We start from the raw sequence: 20,829 nt of genomic DNA, 5'->3' as shown, positions 1-20,829 counted from the left end.
TTAAAGATTGTTATCAATATTGTATTTACTATTATAAGCTTAAAAAGCAAAATTACTGAACACCAAGTTTTATAAATATCTGTATTTGAAAGGTACAACTTATTTGTCACAAAATAAAACTAAAACACTACACACTCACTAGAACGTAGATTCCTTCTTTTTCAACTGGAGCTTTATCATATGTAGCATCACAAACTCGAACCAAAGTTGTCACTCCATACTTCTTAAGTTCCTTTAAAAAAGAAACAATTATAAGGGAACTTGCTTTTAGAACTAGCACCCAAAGCTTAGAAATGTAGTATTATTAAACAGTAAGACATCTTATTAAAAAAAAAAAAATCATTCTCATTGTAATAACATATAAGGGACACTTACGAGTTCTCAGTGGAAGGTAAATAAGACATATCTAAGGGTTATTTGTTAACATAACACAAAACCCTTAAAAGTTCACATCACTTTGTCCTAGAGATTCTACTTCTGGGAATGTATACAAGGAAATAAGTAAGAACATACACAAAGATACAGGCAACAATAAGTTCATCACAGACTATTTGGAACAGTGAAAAACTGGAAATAATATTAATGGTCCCAAAACAAGAAAATTGGTTAAAGGGGAAGAGGCATATTAATGCAGTGAATGCTACGACAGCTACTGAAAATAATACTAAGGGGGCGGGGACAATATTTTAAAATAGCCAGACAAGGTGGCACACCTATAACCCCAGCGGCGCAGGAGGCTGAGGAAGGAGAATTGCAAGTTCAAGGCCAGTCTCAGCAACTTAGCAAGGCCCAAAGCAATTGAGAAAGACCTTCTCTCAAATTAAAAACAGAAAAAGGGATGGGATGTAGCTCAGTGGTAAAGGACACTTTAATTCCCCAGAATCCAAATAAATAAAATATATATCATGATCCTATCAATATGTATATCTACAAATATGCATATGCAGAAAAAAAACATCTAGAAGTCAGGTATTAATAATTAACTTTCGGAGTATGGAGGCACACACTAATAATCCCAGTTCCTCCAGAAGAGGAAGATTTCAAGTTCAAAGCCAGCCTGGTCAACTTAGCAAGACTCCCAATTTAAAAATAAAGCCAGATGCACACATATTTTTCCAGCTACTTAGGAGATTGAGGCAGGAAGATTCCAAGTTCAGAGCTAGTCTTGGCAACTTTGACAGACCCTGTCTTAAAAAAAATAAAGAGGGCTGGGGATGTAGCTCAGTGGTAAAGCACCCCTGAGTTCAATCCCCCTGAAATAGTCTTATTTTCTTTGTATCTTCTGATTGGTTTTTTGCTTGTTTGTTTGTAATAAGCATTTATTGTTTTTTTTTTTAAGAATAAATAAAAGTAACTTTTTGAAATTAAGAGGAAAAAATGGTATTTTAAAAAAAAAAAAACAACAGCCAATACAACTATAGCCAGAAGCCTGCTTCTTTCCTATAAAAAACCTTTGTGTGGTGAATGCCTGACTCAATGACTACCTATCTTCAAGGGACCACCATCTTTTTATAGTTGCAGGATAGTGGCCACTGACACTTTTGGAGTTTACAGCCAAGGAATCCACAGGCTAAAAATAGTATACAGACTTAAAAGTGACTGAACAACCTGAGGACACAAAGACCTTGGAATCAACTTGTATACTGTGTACATGAAGCTAAGAACCTCAAAGAATTATAAGTATAAAATAAGCATCAACAAAAATATTCAAGACTGGGGCTGTAGCTCAGTGGCAGAGCACTTGCCTAGCATGTGTGAGGCACTGGGTTCAATCTTTAGCACCACAAAAAATAAAACAACAAAAAAAAATAAAGGCATGCTGTCCATCTACAAATACCCAAAAAAAAGAAAAGAAAAGAAAAAAAAATAACAGTAATATCCTATAAAAGTACCCATTGTTGAATTATCTCAAGAGTAAAGTTATTTTTAATTGTTCAAAGTCTGACTTAGGAAAGTTACAAATATTATATTAATGAGTTTTAAAAATCAGTTTTGAAATACAAATAAAATCCCACTAAAATAAACTCTAGCTAGATGCAGTGGCCTAGCCTATAATCCCAGTTACTCAGGAGACTAAGGCAGGAAGACCCCAAATTGAGGCCAGTCTCACAATTTAGCAAGACCCTGTCTCAAAATAAAAATAAAAAGAGCTAGGGAGATGTTTTGCTGTGGTAAGAGTGCACCCCTGGGTTCCATTCACAATATCACAAAAAGCAAAAAACTGAGGGTGGGGGGGTAGACAACCTGTTGATACCTTCAATCGCTGTTATTCATTGAATGGTTGTCAAACACTTGAAATCCCAGAGGCCTGGTACGCACAGACAGGAAGATCACAAGTTCAAAACCAACCTCAGCAACTTAGAGAGGCCCTAAGCAACTTAGTGAAACCATGTCTCTAAATAAAAATATAAAAAAATTAAAAGGGGCTGGGGACGTGCCTCACTGGTTGAGCACCTCTGGTTTCAACCCCTGGTACTGAGAAAAAAAAAGTTTATGATATGATTTTGTGAACAAGTCAAAAAACCTCTTTTGGCCTCTCCTATGCCACCCATGAAATGAGAATCCCTAGGAAATCAACGAGCTAAGTCTACTCCATACATACATCAACAGAAATCACATTTAGACTGAATAACCTAGATATGATTGAAAAATTTCTATTTAAATGTTTACCAAAAGTAAAGCACTACCAATGGCAGAGGGATCAAGGATCTGATATAATCTTCCTCCAAGTTTCTGTACCTTGTATGATGGCTGCTATTACTAAGTAGTTCTGGAGTGACTTTTCATCAAGGGTGGTTAGAACATTTGAGGTATAATGTGGGTTTTAGTATGACAGACCTGGTTAAGTGCCAGTTTTGCTACAAATAATGTGTCATTATTAGGCAAGTTACTAAATGGCTCTGAACCTCAATTTTGATATTTGTTAGAAAGAAATAGTGGTACCTATACCTCAGAGGACTTTTGTATACGTCATCTTAAGCACAAATATGGATTATTGCGTAATAAAATAGCTTACTGTTAATGTTGACTACATGCTGTGCTCAATAAATGTTATTTTATTATTGAAAGGATGACAAAAAAAGCTGTATATATACGTCTTTTTTAAGACACAAGAAAAAACTGTACTAGATAATCTCTATGTATTCCCAAATTCTATTAGTATTCTTTCAAAAACCTATTATAACTAATTCAACCTAATTCAGGTCAGTTCTGGTAGGTTAATCTTCCAAAAATTACAAGGATTTTTTGAAAAAACAAGGTCAATCTTTAATATTTTACCTACATATCAATCCAAAAAGTAGACTATGCTACAATCTTACCTCTGTGAACTTGTTGAGAGTTGCATTGGTAGGGTTGTGAGTTATCAGAAAACGCATGTTCTCATAGGAGATCTCCACAGGGGCTGGACGGTTCATTATGGCAAATAAAAAGTGTGAGCGTGCGTGTGTGTGAGTATGATGGGGAAAATTGGGGGAAAAAAAAATCAATAAATCTTGAAATGTTTCACAGCAGAAAACATTAAAAAAGACCACTAAAATGCCTATTATCAATCAGTATTCTCTATTCAACTTGTTTATTCTTTATGAAGCTTTTCTCTTCAAGATAAGCAGAAGTATTTAGAATCCACACCAATCCAAATTCAACTTGGGCCTCAATGTCTGCAGATGGATTCCTTCGGAGTCCAAAAAAATCCAACTACATACAAAACATAAGCAGCCTTTACTACATTTAGGCACTAGTGAGACACATTAAAAGTGTAGGTCGTTTTTCCACTTTTGTTTACTTGATGCTTAATTTACTGGAGTCATTAAAAGAAATATACTTGCAATAAAAAAAAAAAAAAAAAAAGTCAACTATTTCTGAGGCCAGTCTCGGTGTCCAGAGTCTTCAAGGCAATGTTAATTATGGCACATAGAACCCCCAAGCTCACTTGTCAGCGAAAACGCTGTGCTGAGCCTGGCAGAAGTCTGCCCTCACGCTCAGAATCGCCATAAATGTGCAACGTATATTCCAACGAAAAACCTAGGGGAGAAAAACATAAGTAAATGAAATAAGGTTGACAGCATAGTAAATATGCCTTAAGTCAAAAATACATTCTTTAACAGCCAAAGACACATAAAATACCACCAATTCTAAATTATTGCCACCTATGAAGAACAAGATTAAGGGTATGCCAAGAGTTTTAAAAATCAAGAGACTTAAAAGTATACCTTTATTATTTTTTTAAAATTGGGTTTTTATTATTTCATGAAGCTTCTATGCCAATAAATTATTTTTAGTCTTTTTTTTTTTTTTGGGGGGGGGCATGTACTAGGATTTTAAGCCAGGAGTGCTATACCCTGATTTACATCCCCACCCCTTAATTTTTTAATTTATTTTGACATAGGATCTAAGTTGCCTCAAGACAATTTAGAGCCTCACTAAATTCTTGCAGCTGGACTCCAATTTTCCATCCTCCTTGTCTAAGCCTCCCAAGTCACTGGGATAACAGAAGTATATCACCACACCAGGCTTCAACTCATTTTAAAATAACTATATTTTTTAATTCATTAAAATAATTTTTAAATGATTAGAGGTACTTAAAACTTTTCTCCATGGACTCTTTTTATAAAACCTCACAAAGACACCCTTATTTTTCTGCTTTGATGGTTAGATCTTTAGTATGTATTCATTGGTTAGTGTAAAGTACATCTACAAATAAGTGGAGGATATTTACCAAAATTTCACTTCATAAACTTAATTCTATCAAAAATGTATGCCCTGATCCCTAATTACAATACAAGCTCATAAAGCACTTTCAAAAATTACTTCCTTTTCCTCACAACTGAGTAGCTGTACTCCATTTGAGGAATGAGGAAAGAGGATCAGAGAAGTAAAATGACTTGTCTTAAGATCACACAATGAATTGAGTCCAAATTCAGACCAAAGTCTTCTATTGGCCATGTATTTTTTCCAATTTATCACCCATGCCTAATGACTCAAATAATGTATAAATCCCATCTTCTCATTTCTAGTCCAGTGTACCTTTTTGCGATTTTTCACATCACTGCCTCAAAGTCATCTAAAGGTCAATGCTTCACACAGCATTGTCCACCCTAAATATTATTTCCTACCAAAATAAAAGGCAAGAAAGAGAAGTGGCAGATTTTTAATATTAGTTTAGGCCTACTGCTTTAAGACACAGTAGTCTTTATAGCTGGCTCAGTCAGAGAATGTGGCATAATCAAACTCCTATGGAAACAGAGACAAGGTCTAACTTCTTTCACTTGCCTCTTCCCCAAACCACCAATAAACGCTTATTTAAAAAGTCTCCAAGCGAGGATATAGCTAGATGATAGAGTTCAATCCCTAGCACCACAAAAACTGAAATTTTTAAAATATTATTTGTACTGGAGGTGAAGCTCAGTGACAGAAAACTGTCTAGCAAGATTGTGAAGCCCCATTCTGAAAATTAAAGATGTTTAAGGTTCAAAGAGATTAAAATGACAACTAAAACCACAATGATAATTAGTACCAAATCAATGACAAGAACCCAGATCTCCTAACTCCCTAATTATTTTTTCCTTCAATTTTGGAGTTGCCCACATATTTTTCAAGTCACAATCTTTTTCAAGCAAGTGTAACTTTTCTTCAAATATCTCTCTGCATGATCATCTGCAATTGTGACCTTATAAAAAGGGAAGATTATTAAAGCAACTACTCAAAGAACAATGGTTTGCATGCAGTACAGAGCAAAACACATGAAATTCTAACCTGTTTAAATCCCTTTGATTCAACGATGTTATCACAGCTAATGTGTGTCAGCTGAGCAAAGGCACTGAAAGACCAGCATTGTAGTGGCAGCTAGGCTTAAAAGGTTACAGCTCTAGCATTAAATTTTCTACCTAGACTCCAGAATTTGTCTGCTTAGCAAATAGAACAAGCTTTATCCCATTTTATTCCTCCAAACTCAGTTTGGAAGACTACTTCCAAGGATAATGATAATTCATCATTAGATTTTCAATTTTAAAAAAATTTTTTTAGTTATATATGGACACAATATCTTTATTTTGTGTATTTATTTTTTATATGGTGCTGAGGATTAAACTCAGTGCCTCACATGTGCGAGACAAGCGCTCTGCCACTGAGCCACAACCCGGCCCTAGATTTTCAATTTTTTAAAAAATATTTTTTTACTCATAAATGGACACAATACCTTTATTTATTTTTATGTGGTGCTGAGGATCGAACACAGTGCCTCACACTTGCTAGGCAAGCACTCTACCACTGAGCCACAACCCCAACCCTAGATTTTTAGTTCTTAATACTAAGAGCTCCTATGAGGACACAGTTCAGTGGTAGAGCCTGCCTACCACACACCAGGCTCTGGGTTCAATCTCAGACACTGTAAAAATAATAAAATAAAATACATAGAAAGTCCCAAGACAAGAATTTCTGCCAAAAGTAACAGTGCGTTCTATTAATGTTAAAATATTTTTTTTTAATATTTTTTTTTTAGAGAGAGAGACAATGTTTTAGTTTTCGGCAAACACAACATCTTTGTTTGTATGTGGTGCTGAGGATCGAACCCGGGCTGCACGCATGCCAGGCGCGCAATACTGCTTGAGCCACATCCCCAGCCCCTATCAATGTTAATACATGATAAAGCTGGGAGTGGTGGCTCATGCCTATAATTTCAGTAACTTAGGAGGCTAAAGCAGGAGAATTAAAGTTTGAGATCAGCTTCAGCAACATAGTGAGTTCCTGAAAATTAAAAAAAAAAAGGGGGGGGGGAGTTGGGATGTGGCTCATGGTTAAGCACCTCTAGGTTCAATTTCCAGTACAAAAATAAAATAGAAATAAAAAGTGAGCAAGAAAGAAATACAAAATAAAAGCAAGTTTCTGTTCCCTCCATCTCCAAGAGTTCAACTAACTATACACCAACAGTAAAAAATTTTTTGCACCTGTTAATTCAGCTAAACTAATGTTAACTCTAGTGACACACATAACAATGCAAAGCAAACAGCCTTTAAAAATAAACAACCTGTCACAGCTGTAAAGTACTCAGAAGTTGCAGAGCCCTGAATTTTACCATCAATTCTGCACCTGCACACAATGCCGGGAAACTTTCTTATAAAATTCTGTCTCTGGCATTAATTCTGCTCTACCTAAGTAAAAATTGATTACTGGACTGGGAATGTAGCTCAGTGGTATAGTATGTGCTTAGCACACCCAAGGCAATGGGTTAGATCCCCAGCATCACCCTCCCCATCCCCCTAAAAAAAACTTTTAATTTGCCAGATGATGTTACATGTTATGCTTGACATATAAAGCAGTCAAATTCAAATATGTGCCCAAATATTGTCTCCACCTTTTATCTTTTATAGAGCCTTTTTAATTATTTTTAGTTGTAGATGGATATAATACATTCAACTTTATTGATTTTTATGAGGATGGAACCCAGTGCCTCACATGTGCCTCACTCTACCACTGAGCTACAACCCCAGCCCTAGAGCCTAACTTTCAAAATATGCATGAGACATTTCCATTTCATAGGCAATATTTCAATCTTCAACAAATGAGCATAACTTCAACAAAAGGTTGGTCTGACAGAAAGAAATCCTTTCAAATTAGGAAGAAGGAGTGAAGGAAAGGATAAAGAAAAGAATGAGGAAAGGGAGCTGGTATAAGAACAAGCAGAGTCATAACAAGCTGAGATAAGAGATAACTTACAACTTTGAAGAGTATGTTAGAGCTTAATTTCCTAGGGTCAATAGTATACTGTTAATATTTACCTAGATGAAAATCTAAAACCAAATTGCAGGAAACAATACAATATCCACCATTTAATAGCACATTCGTAAAATAGAAAACTACACAGAAGCTAAAAATAAAACAGGTCTATAATGAACTGTTAAGAAAAGTGTTAAAAGACAAAGTGAAAAGACCAAGGTACATGACAGAATGAACAGTATGTTTAGTAATTTTCTTTTGAGTACTGTATATGCTTTCATACCCAAGGACTATTTGAAAGGTTACAAAGATAACAGGGTAACAGTGGTTTCCTGGGGGTGGAGAAAGGGTGGGGAGGGCAGGACTAGAGGTTGGAGGTCAGGAGCATAATTTATCTTAGCATATACTATTTGAACTGTTTTCATTTTTTCCATGTGTATATATATATATATTCTTAGAGTTCTAGGATAAAGAATCCTATAACAATTTACAATTCAACTATATTTTTAACAGTGCTATGATCATAGGATTAGAAAGCCTCCAAAGGGCTAGTCCCTCTGGCCCAGGCAGGTCTGTAACTACACAACTCCAGGCAAGTATTTTCTTCTGTTAAAAACAATAAATAAGCAAAGTTCATGTCCTGCCTACCGACTACAATTCTAAGTTCAAATACAAATACAACAAATTCAAGAAAGGGATTTTATAAAAGCAGCCCCATTTGATTTAACCAAATTTCACTGTACATTCTTTTAAAAATTCTATCAAGCCTCTCCCACCCAGGCTTTCCACACACATACACACATACAAAAAAACTTTTAGCTCCAAATTAAACGATACAATAAATCCTCTAATTTTATGGTCTATGCCAGTATTCACTAAATTAAAACAGCACATTATAACATAATGTGCAAAAAAAAAAAAAAAGTTCTAGATAAGAGGAAATAAAATCTAAAAGCAAAGAGCAAGTAAGCATGTTTGCTATGTTACTTTTCTTACCAGAAATTCTACAGGAAGTCATGCAAATTTGAGTTGGCTTAGTTTCTATAATCAAGCAATGTAAAAGCATAATACAACCTGGGCACCGTGGCCAACACCTGTAATCCCAGCAACCAGGGAGGCTCAGGCAGGAGGACTACAAGTTCAAGGCCAGTTTTAGCAACTTAAAGGGTCCCCTCAGAAACTTAGGGAGAGAGACCCTGTCCCAAAAAAGGACTAGGGATATATAGTTCAGTGGTAAAGTGCACCTGAGTTCAATTCCTTGTACAAAAAAAAAAAAAAAACTTAAATAGCTGCAATAATGTTTTTCTAAAACAAATTCATTTTATGTCAATATTAATTAAAAAAACCCTGCACTTCCCATTAAAATAAGTACAAATAATCTACTCTTTCAATAGTAAAGAATTTATCCCAATGAAAAGCTAGAGGGCTGGCCTACCAGGCGTGAGGCCCTGGGTTCGATACCCAGAACCCGCCCCCCCAAAAAAATCCCCAAATGAAAAACTAGTATTTCTTTACAAATATCTACTTAAGAATGTATTAACTGGGCACAGTGGTGCACACCTATAATCCCAGCAGCTCAGGAGGCTGAGGCAGGAGGATTGCCAAGTTCAAAGCCAAGCTCAGCAATTTAGCAAGGCCTTAAGCAACTCAGTGAGACCCTATCTCTAAATAAAAGAAAAAAAGGGCTGGAGATGTGGCTCAGTTGTTAAGTGCCCCTGAGTTCAATTCCCAGTACCAAAATAATGGGTTAATTCATAATTTATAAATTAATTCAAATATTTATTGGACAGACACTACATACCACATACTCTTACAGGGGAAGCAAGCAAGAACAGTAAACAAGCAAAAAGTCTTGGATCTTCTTATTGGGAGGGTGGGTATCACTGTTATGGAGAAAAATGCAAAGTAGGGGAACTGCCAGAGCAAAAGGAATGAAGGATTCCAATTATAAATACGCCTATCCTATCGAATAAGGTCTTGCTGAAAAGAGTAACATTTTATCATCAAAGACCTGGGGGTGTAAGCCAAACAGATACTAGAAGAGCATTTCAAGCAAAGAGATTAGCTATAGCAAAGATTATGAGGTAGGCACATGCTTCATGCTTGGCTTGTTCTAGAAACAAGGGGGCCAGTGCTACAACAACAGAGAGGACAAAGGAATAAACAGAATCAGAGAAGTAAATGAGCCTTACAGGCACTATAAGAATGACTTTTATTCAGAACTCAGTAAAGGATTTCATTCAAGAATGACAATTTGCCAGGCGTGGCAGAACACGCCTGTAATCCCAATGACTAGGTAGGCCGAAGCAGGAAGATTAAAAATTCAAGGTGAAAAAAAAAAAAAAAAAATTCAAGGTGAGTCTCAGAAACTTAGTGAGATCCTGTCTCAAAAAAAAAAAAAAGAGCTCAGTGGCAAAGCATCCCTGGGTTCAATCCACAGTACAAAAAGAAAGAAAGAAAGAAAATTAAAAAAATATATACACACACACACACACACAAACACACGTTTTTAAAATATCTAACTGCTATGTAAAGACACATTATAAGGATAGTAAGGATGGAAACAGAGAGATGGAGCCTGTTGCTACAATCCAGGAGAGAGAGATAAAGGTAGCTTGGACTAAAGTAGTAGCAATAAGAGGATGTATTTCAAGATACACTCTTGAGGTAGAATCCAAAAGGATTTGTCCACAAATTAGACATGGAGTTTGTGAGAAAATGTCAGGTAACTCAGTAACTATAAAAGTTCAGAGAAGTTTATCCTAATACTCAGAGACTTGTCAAACATTAGACCATAAAATCTCAACCATCAAAGAAGGAAATTCTTGCTAAGCTCAAGCACTTGTCTATAATCCCAGCAATTTGGGAGGCTGAGGCAGGAGGATCTTCAGATCAAAGCTAGTCTCAAGCAACTTAGTGAGACTCCCATCTCAAAATTTAAAAAATAAACAAAAGAGCTGGGAGAATAAGCACCCGTGGGTTCAATCCCTGGTACAAAAAAAAAAAAAAAGTAAGGAATTTTTTTTAGTAAAGTACTACTCTATCTACTGCATTTTGACCATTTGAGAAAGTATATTAAGACTTGGAAACTAAGGAGAACTCACATTTACTAATTAAGCACTTATCTTCAGATTAATTAGTCTCAACATGAAAATGTTCTCATCTTTCATGACTTACTCCTAACTCATGGGTGCTCTACAAAAACAACTGCCCTGTGTTAACCTTTGTTCATCACCTTTACTGTTCCATTTATCAAAATAAAATGAATATATCTGGCTTCTGAAAACTTAGAAGATTCAAATTAATATTTGTTTCCCTATCCCTACCAATTTCAGTCCTAGGAAGTTGATAAACAGGTATCCATCAAATTTTATACAATTTAGGATTAAGGGGCTGGGATTGTGGCTCAGTGGTAGAGTGCTTGCCTACCATGCATGAGGCACTGGGCTTGATCCTCAGCACCACATAAATGTAAAGATATTGTATCCACCTGAAACTAAAAAACTAAATATTTTATATATATATATATATATATATATATATATATATATATATATATATAAAATTTAGGATTGAAAGTATCTGTAAATAAGCTAAAAATAGCATGATGCTTTTTTATTGCTAAAAAAAAAAGTTTCATAGTTATTCCCTTGGTTATTCCCACTTTTCTACTTCCTCACTGATGGAGGGAACTTGAGAATCAAGTTCCAGTATAGAAATCAATAATCGGTTCCATAAAAAGAAATTTGACCTTGATGGCAGAAAAATATCTTTCAACATTCAGTATCAGCAGAAGATACAGGTCCTGCCACTCAGAAAGGAAAGAAAAGCAATTAACCAACAATCACACCTGCTTCTGAAAACAGTGACAGTTATTTACTGAAGTCCTGTGGGGCCCTGTTCCCACCCAAATGAAAAGGGAGTGGTTTTCAAATTTGTATGTACCCTGATGATTAGCAGTTGTCCTTTTCAAGTTATTTCTACCTCAACAAATAACTATAAAAATTATATTAAATGACTTGAAAATATTTACTTTTCAATTTTGTACCTCATTTTTCCTCTAAGATTAGCAATTCTCCAGATGAATCTCTTGTCCAAAAATGTCATTTTTACTTCCATAAATAAAACTTAAATGGCTAACTGGCACTATTGTCAATTTTCAGGTTTTCTAAAACTTTTTTTTTTTTTTTTTAATTATACTGTTTGGGGCTGGGGCTCAGCAGTAGCGCACTTGCCTGGCATGTGTGAGGCACTGGGTTCAATTCTCAGCACCACATATAAATAAAGGTCTATCAACTACTAAAAAAAAAAATTTAAAAAAAATAAATAAAATTATACTGGTTAAAAATATTAAAAATGGCTGGGAATATAGCTCAGTTGGTAGAGTGCTTGCCTCCCATGCACAAGGCCCTGGGTTCAATCCCCAGTACTACTACCAAAAACAAAAACTAAAAAACTAAAAACCCTAACATCTGGGGCTGGGGTTGTAGCTCAGTGGCAGAGCACTTGCCTAGCACATGTGAGGCACTGGGTGCACACATGCAAATAAAATAAAGGTATTATGTCCATCTACAACTAAAAATATGTTTTAAAAAACCATAACATCATAATCCTAATATTAGGCATTAATCTAACTTTTCAATTACTGTCTTAATATTGCATTAAATAGATTCTATTCACCCATACTTTCATTTCTAGGCAAAGATATCAAGGCTCTCTTTTCTATGGGCTTTATGTTTAAAACAACTTTAATGAGCATTTTAAGGCTCCCAAGCCTTTTTATTATAAAGATAAGGACATTCTTTTTCTAAGCAAATGCAGTAACCTTCTTGTACCAATAAGAACTACCTCCAATTAAGTTGCTTTTCCATAAAACTAAACTCCAACATTTGTTTTCCCTCTTCCTTCCATCCTTCTATGTTTAATCGCAAAAGGCTTAGCAATTCTCCTGAAGAACATTTTAAGTCTTAATCATTTTCATGGTTTCCACATCTCTCTACATACATTAAACTAAGAACTACTCACTGAACTGATTTCATTACTAAATAAATATATTTAAAATTTGTAACCTCAATTGTAATAAAGCAAATTCAGTAATAAAAATCCAAAAGGACACCTGGATTCAGCCTGTCAACACCACTGTGAAATGTTTTCTGGGCTATATCAGGACAGTTAGAATGACTGTAACAGCTGCAAGTTCCCCGAGATTGCAAAATAGATACTTGGGAAAGGTTATTTAAATTACCTTTCAAAATAACCTAGAGCATAGAAGCAGCATGCAAAGCAAAAACTTCCATAATATTGTTAGCATTATTTTAAATATACCATGCTCCAGAATTTAGCAGTTTATGGATTAGCTTAACACTCTCATTTCCCATTTTGTCCAATGTACTGACACAATACATTTTGTCCAGGGGAGACAGAAACTCTCATGTACAGGATATAGCATAGAACATTCCAACATACATCTTGTCAGCATAAATTCTTCTGTTTGAGCCCCAGTTTTTCTGCTTATTAGAGCATTTTGGTCTAAATTTCCCCTAAAACCGGGTAAATTGCACTTCACTTCCTCTCTTAAGCTTGCTTGATTCACATTATACTTCACAGCTATCTCTCTGTGTATGCTGTTGGTGGTCTTTTAAGTATGCTTTCCATTCACTGACTGTAGATAATGACACAAATTTTATTTTCACATAACACAGTTAACTAACATTCACAACCTCTAAAAACCACACAAAGAAAGTAAATGTTGCAATTATATATAAATTTCAGTAAAGTAAAAATGGTGAAATATTTCCATCATGTCAGGTCAAGAGGCTACTATTATTCTCTCACTAGCTTAGTTCAACATGGATTCATGCTGAACTTGCTTTTCTTTCCAATTAAATAATGCAAAATTCAATCTGTCTTGTCCTCTTTTCTCCAAATACTATTAACCACCACCTTGGAACGATACAAAAATGCAGAAAAAAAATACTTTTTAAAATTTTTATTTTGGGTACTAGAGACTGAACCCAGGGGCACACTCTACTACTGAGCCAACCCTTTTCATTTATTTTGAGACAGGCTCTCACTAAGCTGTCCAGGCTGGCCTTGAACTTGGAATCCTTCTGCTTCAGCCTTGGGAACAGTAGCTGGAATTAAAGGCTATGCCACCAAACCCAGGAGCAGATCCAACCTTTGAATAGGCATTTGCAATTCTATGTACATACCATACAAACACTACCCAGGATTAAACTCCTAGAAGAGTCAATGTGGGTGAAAAATATTTGATGGGATTTAAGTTCTCATATTAATGCTACATACTTTGAAAAGAGAAAGCAAGCATAAAAAGAATGAAATAGGATTAAGTCTTCTGAGAAAAAGGCAAAACTTTTCTTACAGAACTGGTAGGAACAGTGAAAGACCATGATATAGTATGACTTGAGAAAGGAGTAAGGCATTTGGTTAGATAATTCTGGAGAGTCCTTAACCATGCAAAGAATTTCATCTCAATTCAAATGCACTAAAAGCTCTTAAAAATTTTAAAGCAGAATAGCAGTCAAGAAAAAAAGAGGAAATATTGCTGTTATAGTATTGATTCTTCTGATTTGAGAAGGCCCATAATTAACCAAAAAGCATAACAAAACATTCTCAACTTAATAAATCCTGATAGTTGAATTATTTTTTCTAGAGAACACATAAATAAGTTTAACTAAATCTTACTGGTTGAGGAACTCTCGTTAGAAAAACAAAGGTGAACTTATATTTTCCATGCTTTTCACCCAGAAAAATCCAAATCTGCATAATTTCAACTAATAACCAAAAGGAAGCTTGTTTGTGACCACACATCTGGAATGAAGAATGTCACTATATTGTTTCTCTATCACATCCTTCTCAATTTGCTGACAAATCCTACTGATGACTCATATCCTTCTGTACAAACCAGGCACTCTTTTCCCTCACCATAGGCTTTTCACAAGTAATGGAACGTAAAAAAATGTTATCAATTTTCTTTGCTACTAACAACAAATATCAAATATGTATACATACCAAATTTACAAATACAGTGGTAGTTCAACCTGGCAAATGTTTCTAGTAAACAGTGGGAAAAGAAGATGCTCAAATCTTACTTTTCGAGAACAATGAAGAAAGCAGACCTGATTGTGAGTTTGAATTCATGTCAAATGATACATTAACTAAGAGCCAACATTTCTGACCACTGCAGAAATAAAAATATAAAGTAATTTTTGTGATCTGGTAAAACAAATATATCATGTGTGCATTTTATGCCAAAAGAATTAACATTTTCTGAGAAGAATGAAATTTCAACCCAAAAATACTATGAAAGGAATTAAATACACCACTTCTCTAAAGGTAAAGACTGTTCTAATGCTCAAAATATTTTTTCAAACCAGGCTCAACTAGCAAAGAATCACAGAAAATCCTCATCTTGAAATTCTTTACAGTTTAAAAAGCCAACACAGTACAATATAAATTTATATTCAAATAATGAAATTTAGTTCTCAGGCCACTTAAATAGGAGTTGATGCTGTTAACAGAACCTATCAATGAGAAAACTGGTACATATAAACGAAAAATACATGTATTCAAGTTGAATAAAAATATAGGCAACTAGACACAGTGGTGCACATCTATAATCCCGGTGACTCAAGAGGATGAGGCAGGAGGATTCCAGGTTCCAGGTCAGCCTCTGCAATTTAGTGAGACTCTATCTCAAAATAAAAATTACAAAAAGAACTGGGGCCAGGTAGTCCGCACACACCTGTTATCCCAGCGGCTCCCAGTGGCTTGAGAAGCTGAGGCAGGAGGAACACAAGTTCAAAGCCAGCCTCAACAACTTAGCAAGGCTCTGAACAACTCAGTGAGACCCCCCTGTGTCTCTAAATAAAATACAAAAAAGGACTCAGTGGTTAAGCATCTCTGGGTTCAATCCCTGGTATCAAAAGAAAAAAGGACTGGGGATATAGCTCAGAGGTAAGCCTCTAGGTTCAATCCCTATCCCTCCTCATTATGCATGAGAGTGCGCGCCCGCGTGCACACACACCGTGCATGTGTGCTGTGTGTGTATTATCTGTCAATTACAGTGCAGGGAAAACTAAGGACATACAGAAGGCTTATTTTCTCACCTGCATCCTGATAACTTCACCATGGGGACCTGTGGAAAGTAGACAGAGCCTAGAGTATTGTGTACAGTTTCTTTCATGAAAGTGTTAGGGTGATGACATTTTCTGGTTCAGCCTAGAGTTCTATAACTCCAAGAAACAAAAGATTTACATATAACATCCACTTCAGCTCTACACCAAGCAATCCTATAAGGCATCAAGTCCCAAGAGAGTAACTAGGAAGTCAAAAGAACTAGAGAATGTGTTTCAATGGATAAAACAAATAATTGGAGGAAGCTACCAAACACTTCTATACATAATAGTTCTGAGGCTGAAAATGAAGAAAAGACTCTAGTATTCCAGATTAACATATTCAAGTCACCATTTCTCAAAGCAATTATAATAGGTGGCATCCATGGTTCTCTACAGCAATTTAAATACTTTAAGCTTCAAGAGGAAAAAAAATATTTTTACCCACTATCATCTACTTACAAATACACTTTAATCTAGATTTTAAAACTTGGGATTCAGCAATCTATAAACCAATTTCCTTAATTATGTGAAGCTGAAAGAATACCCCTTACTCACAAAATTACTGAGTTTTAAATAAGATGCGATCTGCTATAAAAAAAAGATTCTCACAAAAAGAATGTTGAAACCTAAAGCCCTAAACTTTAATGTTGGAATTTACAAGTATCCCAAGGCCACTAGATCTCCACCACTACCCTGTTCATTAAACATAACTTAAACTACACCATTTTAAAACTATGGACTCTGATTTCCAGTTATTCAAAATTTTTAAACATCCCAATCCTATTCAACAAGTTCTATAACCTGAAGGGAAAACAAACAAATAAACAAAAAGAAAAACCCTTAGGTTTTACTTTAACAAGTTTCACTCCTCCAAGAGCAACAGCTGAAAACTTATGTACTGTTCCTCTAAATCTTACTTGTGAATGCTTTTTCTAGAGTGTTCATTGATTACCAACTCACATTCCAACAAAAAGGAACAAGTACAAACTCTGCGAACTAAATCCCTACTGAATTTCAACTTTCTGTCTCAAAATTATAAAGTGGCCTATAATTACTACATAAGGAAATACTACCTTTAAAGGAAAAATGAAGAAAAAGTTCAAGAAAGGAGCTCAGGGATATTGTTCAGTGGTAGAACATGACTATCTTGTTCACAACTTTTTTCAAGTAAATTGTGTGTGTGTGTGTACATACATACACTACAGAGGACTTTCTGACTTTCTAAAAATGTTATAAGCAAAAGCATTCAAACATACTCTTCCCTACTGCCATCAAAGTTCAGTGATTTTGTAAACCGTTTCTGCCTATAAACTTGGTTCATTCATATTAAATATTACTTGACTGAATCACAGAAGGAGTGGTCTGACTCCCTGTTCTGAGTCAGAAAATACCAGGTTCAGCAGTTCTAAACTATTTTTCATTTGTAAAGGTGTTCTAAAACGCCAGCTTTTTCTAGCTCTAAATGTGACAGTTAAATTTTTGCCTTCATAAAGTCTTAGTGGTAATATTTAACATCTGTAATTTAATTTATAACTAACAAAGTGCTTTCACATGAATTTTCTCACAAGATCTTAACAATCTCCTAATTTAAGTACTATACACATCTCAACAGAGAAACAAAGTGGCAACTTCCAGTTGACTGTTAGCCCCAATACACTCCTCCCCTACCCCTCCCCCGCAAAAAAAAAAAAAAAAAAAAAACATAAAAGGCTGCTGCATTCTTTAATCACACTTCTCTCTCCCAGACATATCCCAGGTGCCTCATAAAAACTGTCTCAAAGCACACACCCTGGGGCCCCAAGAGTTTCAAGGCAAATCTGCCTCCCACATAAAAGCCTAGTTTAGGTCCCTAAGAGCCTGAAGTCAGCATCTCCCAAAACCACTGCTGTGCCTCCAGCTATTCAGCCTTCTCCATTAACTTCTATAGATCTCATCTGTACAAGCTGCTAGGTCACTATGTGGATAAGAAATCTCAAAGTGAGACCATCTATTGAGAGGGAAGTATGGTACAGAGAAATATCAGGACTTTTGAATCAAAAATACCTCAATTTTTAATCCAGCTTCCATATGTATTATCTGTGTGACCTGGGACAAATTACTCAACCTTTTGATCCTCTGTTTCTCTTTATCTCATCACTATAAATCCATGGGACCTCATCACCAAATTCCTAGTGCTTGGCATACAGAAGCAACTAAAAATATGTCAAATCAATTCAAATGAAGGTTAACTAACTCCTTTATTGTGGTTGTGAGAATTAAATCAGAGCACATAAAAAACACCTGTAGCATAGTAGGCACTTAATATTAATTAATCCCTGAACAGTGACAATACTATTTCTGAAAGCAGAGAATACTAGTGACTGAGAAAAAGAACACAATAATGAAATTTATACCTAATTATATACCAGTGGTTTTGCTTCTAATTCTGTCTATTGTCAAAAGAACAACTTTACTCTTTGCTTGTCATACTGAAAGACTCCCAAATTCAAAAAATAACATTATCTTCTAAGATTGTATTAAGATATGAAATCCCTATCAAGGCACTCTTCATTAGGAATCCTTATATTTGGGGCTGGCATTGTGGCTCAGCAGTGGAGTACTTGCCTGGCACGTGCAGAGGCCTGGGTTCAATCCTCAGCACCACATATAAATAAATGAAATGGGGGTACTGTGTCTAACTACAACTAAAAAATAAATATATATTTTAAAAAAGAATCCCTAAATTTGCCTGTTGTGGTAGTAGTACATCCTGAAAACCCAGTCCTCAGAAGGCTGAGGCAGGAAGATCTCAAGTTCAAAGTCAGCCTCAGCAACTTAGTAAGACCATAAATCAAAATTAAAAAAAAAAAAAATTTAAAAGGACGGGGTAAAACACCCATGGATTCAATCCCCACAAGGTGGGGGGGGGGTCCCTATTTCTACAACACCAGACTGGGAGGAAGTCCACCACAATCATCAGTTTATTCAATATGCAACTTCAAAACTCAAGACAGGCACACTCGCCACCTGTAATCCTAGCAGCTCTGGATGCTGAGACAGAAGCTCAAAGCCAGCACCGGCAAAAGCGAGGCCCTAAGCAACTCAGTAAGACCCTATCTCTCAAAAAAATACAAAATAGGACTGGGGATGTGGCTCAGTGGTTGAGTGCCCCTGAGTTCAATGCCAGGTACCCCCAACCCCAAAAAATAAAGTCAAGATCAGAATCTTGGCAAACAACTTAGCATCTTCACCAATCCAGTGGTATGTCAGCAAGTGACTCTGAAACCTGATAATATGTCCTTCTGTGTCCTTCCTTTCCTTGTGCACACTTTACAAGGCATAACTTCATTCACTTCCTGCCGGAAATTACTCTGTAATACATATAACATGGCAACAAGTAAGTGCCAAGTACTAATCCAGTAGTGGTTGAGGGCTGGTGACTCCAAACTAACAAGCATTTTGCTGAATGTTTACAGGGATTCTAGAACTAGTCACTTTAAGTACCTTGACAACTTCCAGGAAACAATAAATTAACCTATGTTTCTTCTTCATCAATGTTATACTATTGTCATTTCTTAGGAACTTTTCTCCAGAAGAACAGGAGTTACAACACGAAAGATACTGTTTCAATTTACCTACCAATAAAATTCCTTTCACCTAAAAAAATTAGCAAACTTTACAAAAAAAAAAAAAAGTTTATGCTTCTGAATACAGGCAAGAGTGCAGGCTTTAGGGCAAGAGTCAAGTTTGTGTTGGTTACGTCTTACGTCTGAGCCCCCAGACTAAGACCGGATGGCAACCACATCCTTGAAAATCCAGAAATGTGTGTCAATATCACTAAACATGGACAAAAAAAATTATAGAAAGAAAATAAAAGGCCACATTCTTTCTAAGAAAGAAAGAAAGAAAAAAAAACATAGTGTCACTGGGAGAAGCCTCCAACCTTGTCCTCTTTACTTGAACGCAAAGACCCAGGGACAAGAAGCTCCTGGAGAGAACTCCCTTACCCAAGACACCAGGGTTCACTACCACCTCACACAAAGACCAAGGGGAAGGGCGTCCGGGATGCCTGCTCACACGGTGGACAAATGCAGGCACACCCTTACACACTCCCCCATCTGCTACTCACCTTCTCCCCTACGCCGCCTCTGCCCTCAGTCTCCCCCGTGGTGCCCACACGCTCCCCTCGCTCCCTCACAGCCTCCCTACGCTCTCCCCCATGCTCACTCGCCCGGTACTTTCTGCCCCCACCCACTCTCTCTTCCCGGCGCTCCCACAAGGACACTCACACTCTCGCCCTACACACGCGCTCCCCACCGCGCGCACACACGCCCTACATTCTTCCACACACACGATCCCGCTCGCTCACCCACCCTCGCGCTCCACGCTGCGGGCCGCGCTCCCCGCCCCCGGGCCGGCCCTCCTTCCGGGGACGTGTCTCGGGCCTGCACTAATGGCAGCAGCGCCTCCAGCCCTCCCCTTCCCCGAGGCCCCGACGCGGGGCCGCCCGGGAGAGGCGCACTCACGCTGGCGAGCTGGGAACTGGGCATTGAAGTCCGGCGGCAGCGGGAGCGAGGAGGCGCCTCTCTCCTCAGTCACCTCGGCGGCGGCGGCGGCGGCGGTAGCGGTGGCGGCGGCGGCGACGACTCCCCCCCAGCCTCGGCGCGCGACACCCGGCCCGGCCCGGCGGCGACGGCGGCGCGTGTCCACGAGTCCGTCTTGCTGCTGCTGCTGCGGCCGCCGCTGCGTCTCCTGCTGCCGCCGCTGCCGCCGCTGCCCTGTGGTGTTGCCTCGCGCCGTGCCCGACCGCCGCTGCCGCTCTAGCCGCTCCCGGACGGACGACGGTTACAGCACGGCCGATCGCGCCGCCGCCACCACCGCTGCGCGCGCAGCCGGAACCAGCTCCCGCCGCCGCCCCTCAGGGGGCGCTGCGGGGCGCGGCGCGCGCGGCCGCCGGCCCGCCCTCCGAGCCACTGACTGGCTGGCGGCTGGCTCGCAG

General features: G+C 37.5%; 1 protein-coding gene and 1 non-coding gene across 5 annotated transcripts in view; one reads left to right on the top strand and one right to left on the bottom strand.

Annotated features, from left to right (window-relative positions):
* Window positions 1–20,489, bottom strand: part of Ptp4a2 (protein tyrosine phosphatase 4A2) — a 30,158-nt gene extending 9,669 nt beyond the window's left edge. The window contains exons 1-3 of one of the 4 annotated variants that reach the window (XM_046468881.2): window positions 20,357–20,489; window positions 3,321–4,023; window positions 140–232 (exon numbers count right to left, since the gene is read on the bottom strand). In XM_046468881.2, coding sequence (XP_046324837.1) covers window positions 140–232; window positions 3,321–3,416 — 189 coding nt within the window. In that variant the 5' untranslated portion in view covers window positions 3,417–4,023; window positions 20,357–20,489. Of the gene's footprint in view, window positions 1–139; window positions 233–3,320; window positions 4,024–19,959; window positions 19,978–20,203; window positions 20,222–20,356 lie in introns of those variants that run through there. The other 3 variants (XM_058570944.1, XM_058570945.1, XM_058570946.1) reach the window with 3 other exon arrangements.
* Trnag-ccc (transfer RNA glycine (anticodon CCC)) lies at window positions 12,076–12,148 on the top strand. The gene has a single exon. It is a non-coding gene; the product is annotated as a tRNA-Gly (tRNA).
* Window positions 20,490–20,829: the final 340 nt, after the last annotated feature.

The sequence above is a fragment of the Marmota monax genome, unplaced genomic scaffold (genome assembly GCF_021218885.2).
Source record: "Marmota monax isolate L192 unplaced genomic scaffold, Marmota_monax_Labrador192_F-V1.1 WCK01_AAM20220418_F8-fsc00008, whole genome shotgun sequence".
NCBI lineage: Eukaryota > Metazoa > Chordata > Mammalia > Rodentia > Sciuridae > Marmota > Marmota monax.
Note: the sequence above shows the minus strand (reverse complement) of the source record. Positions and strands in the feature narration are given on the sequence as shown.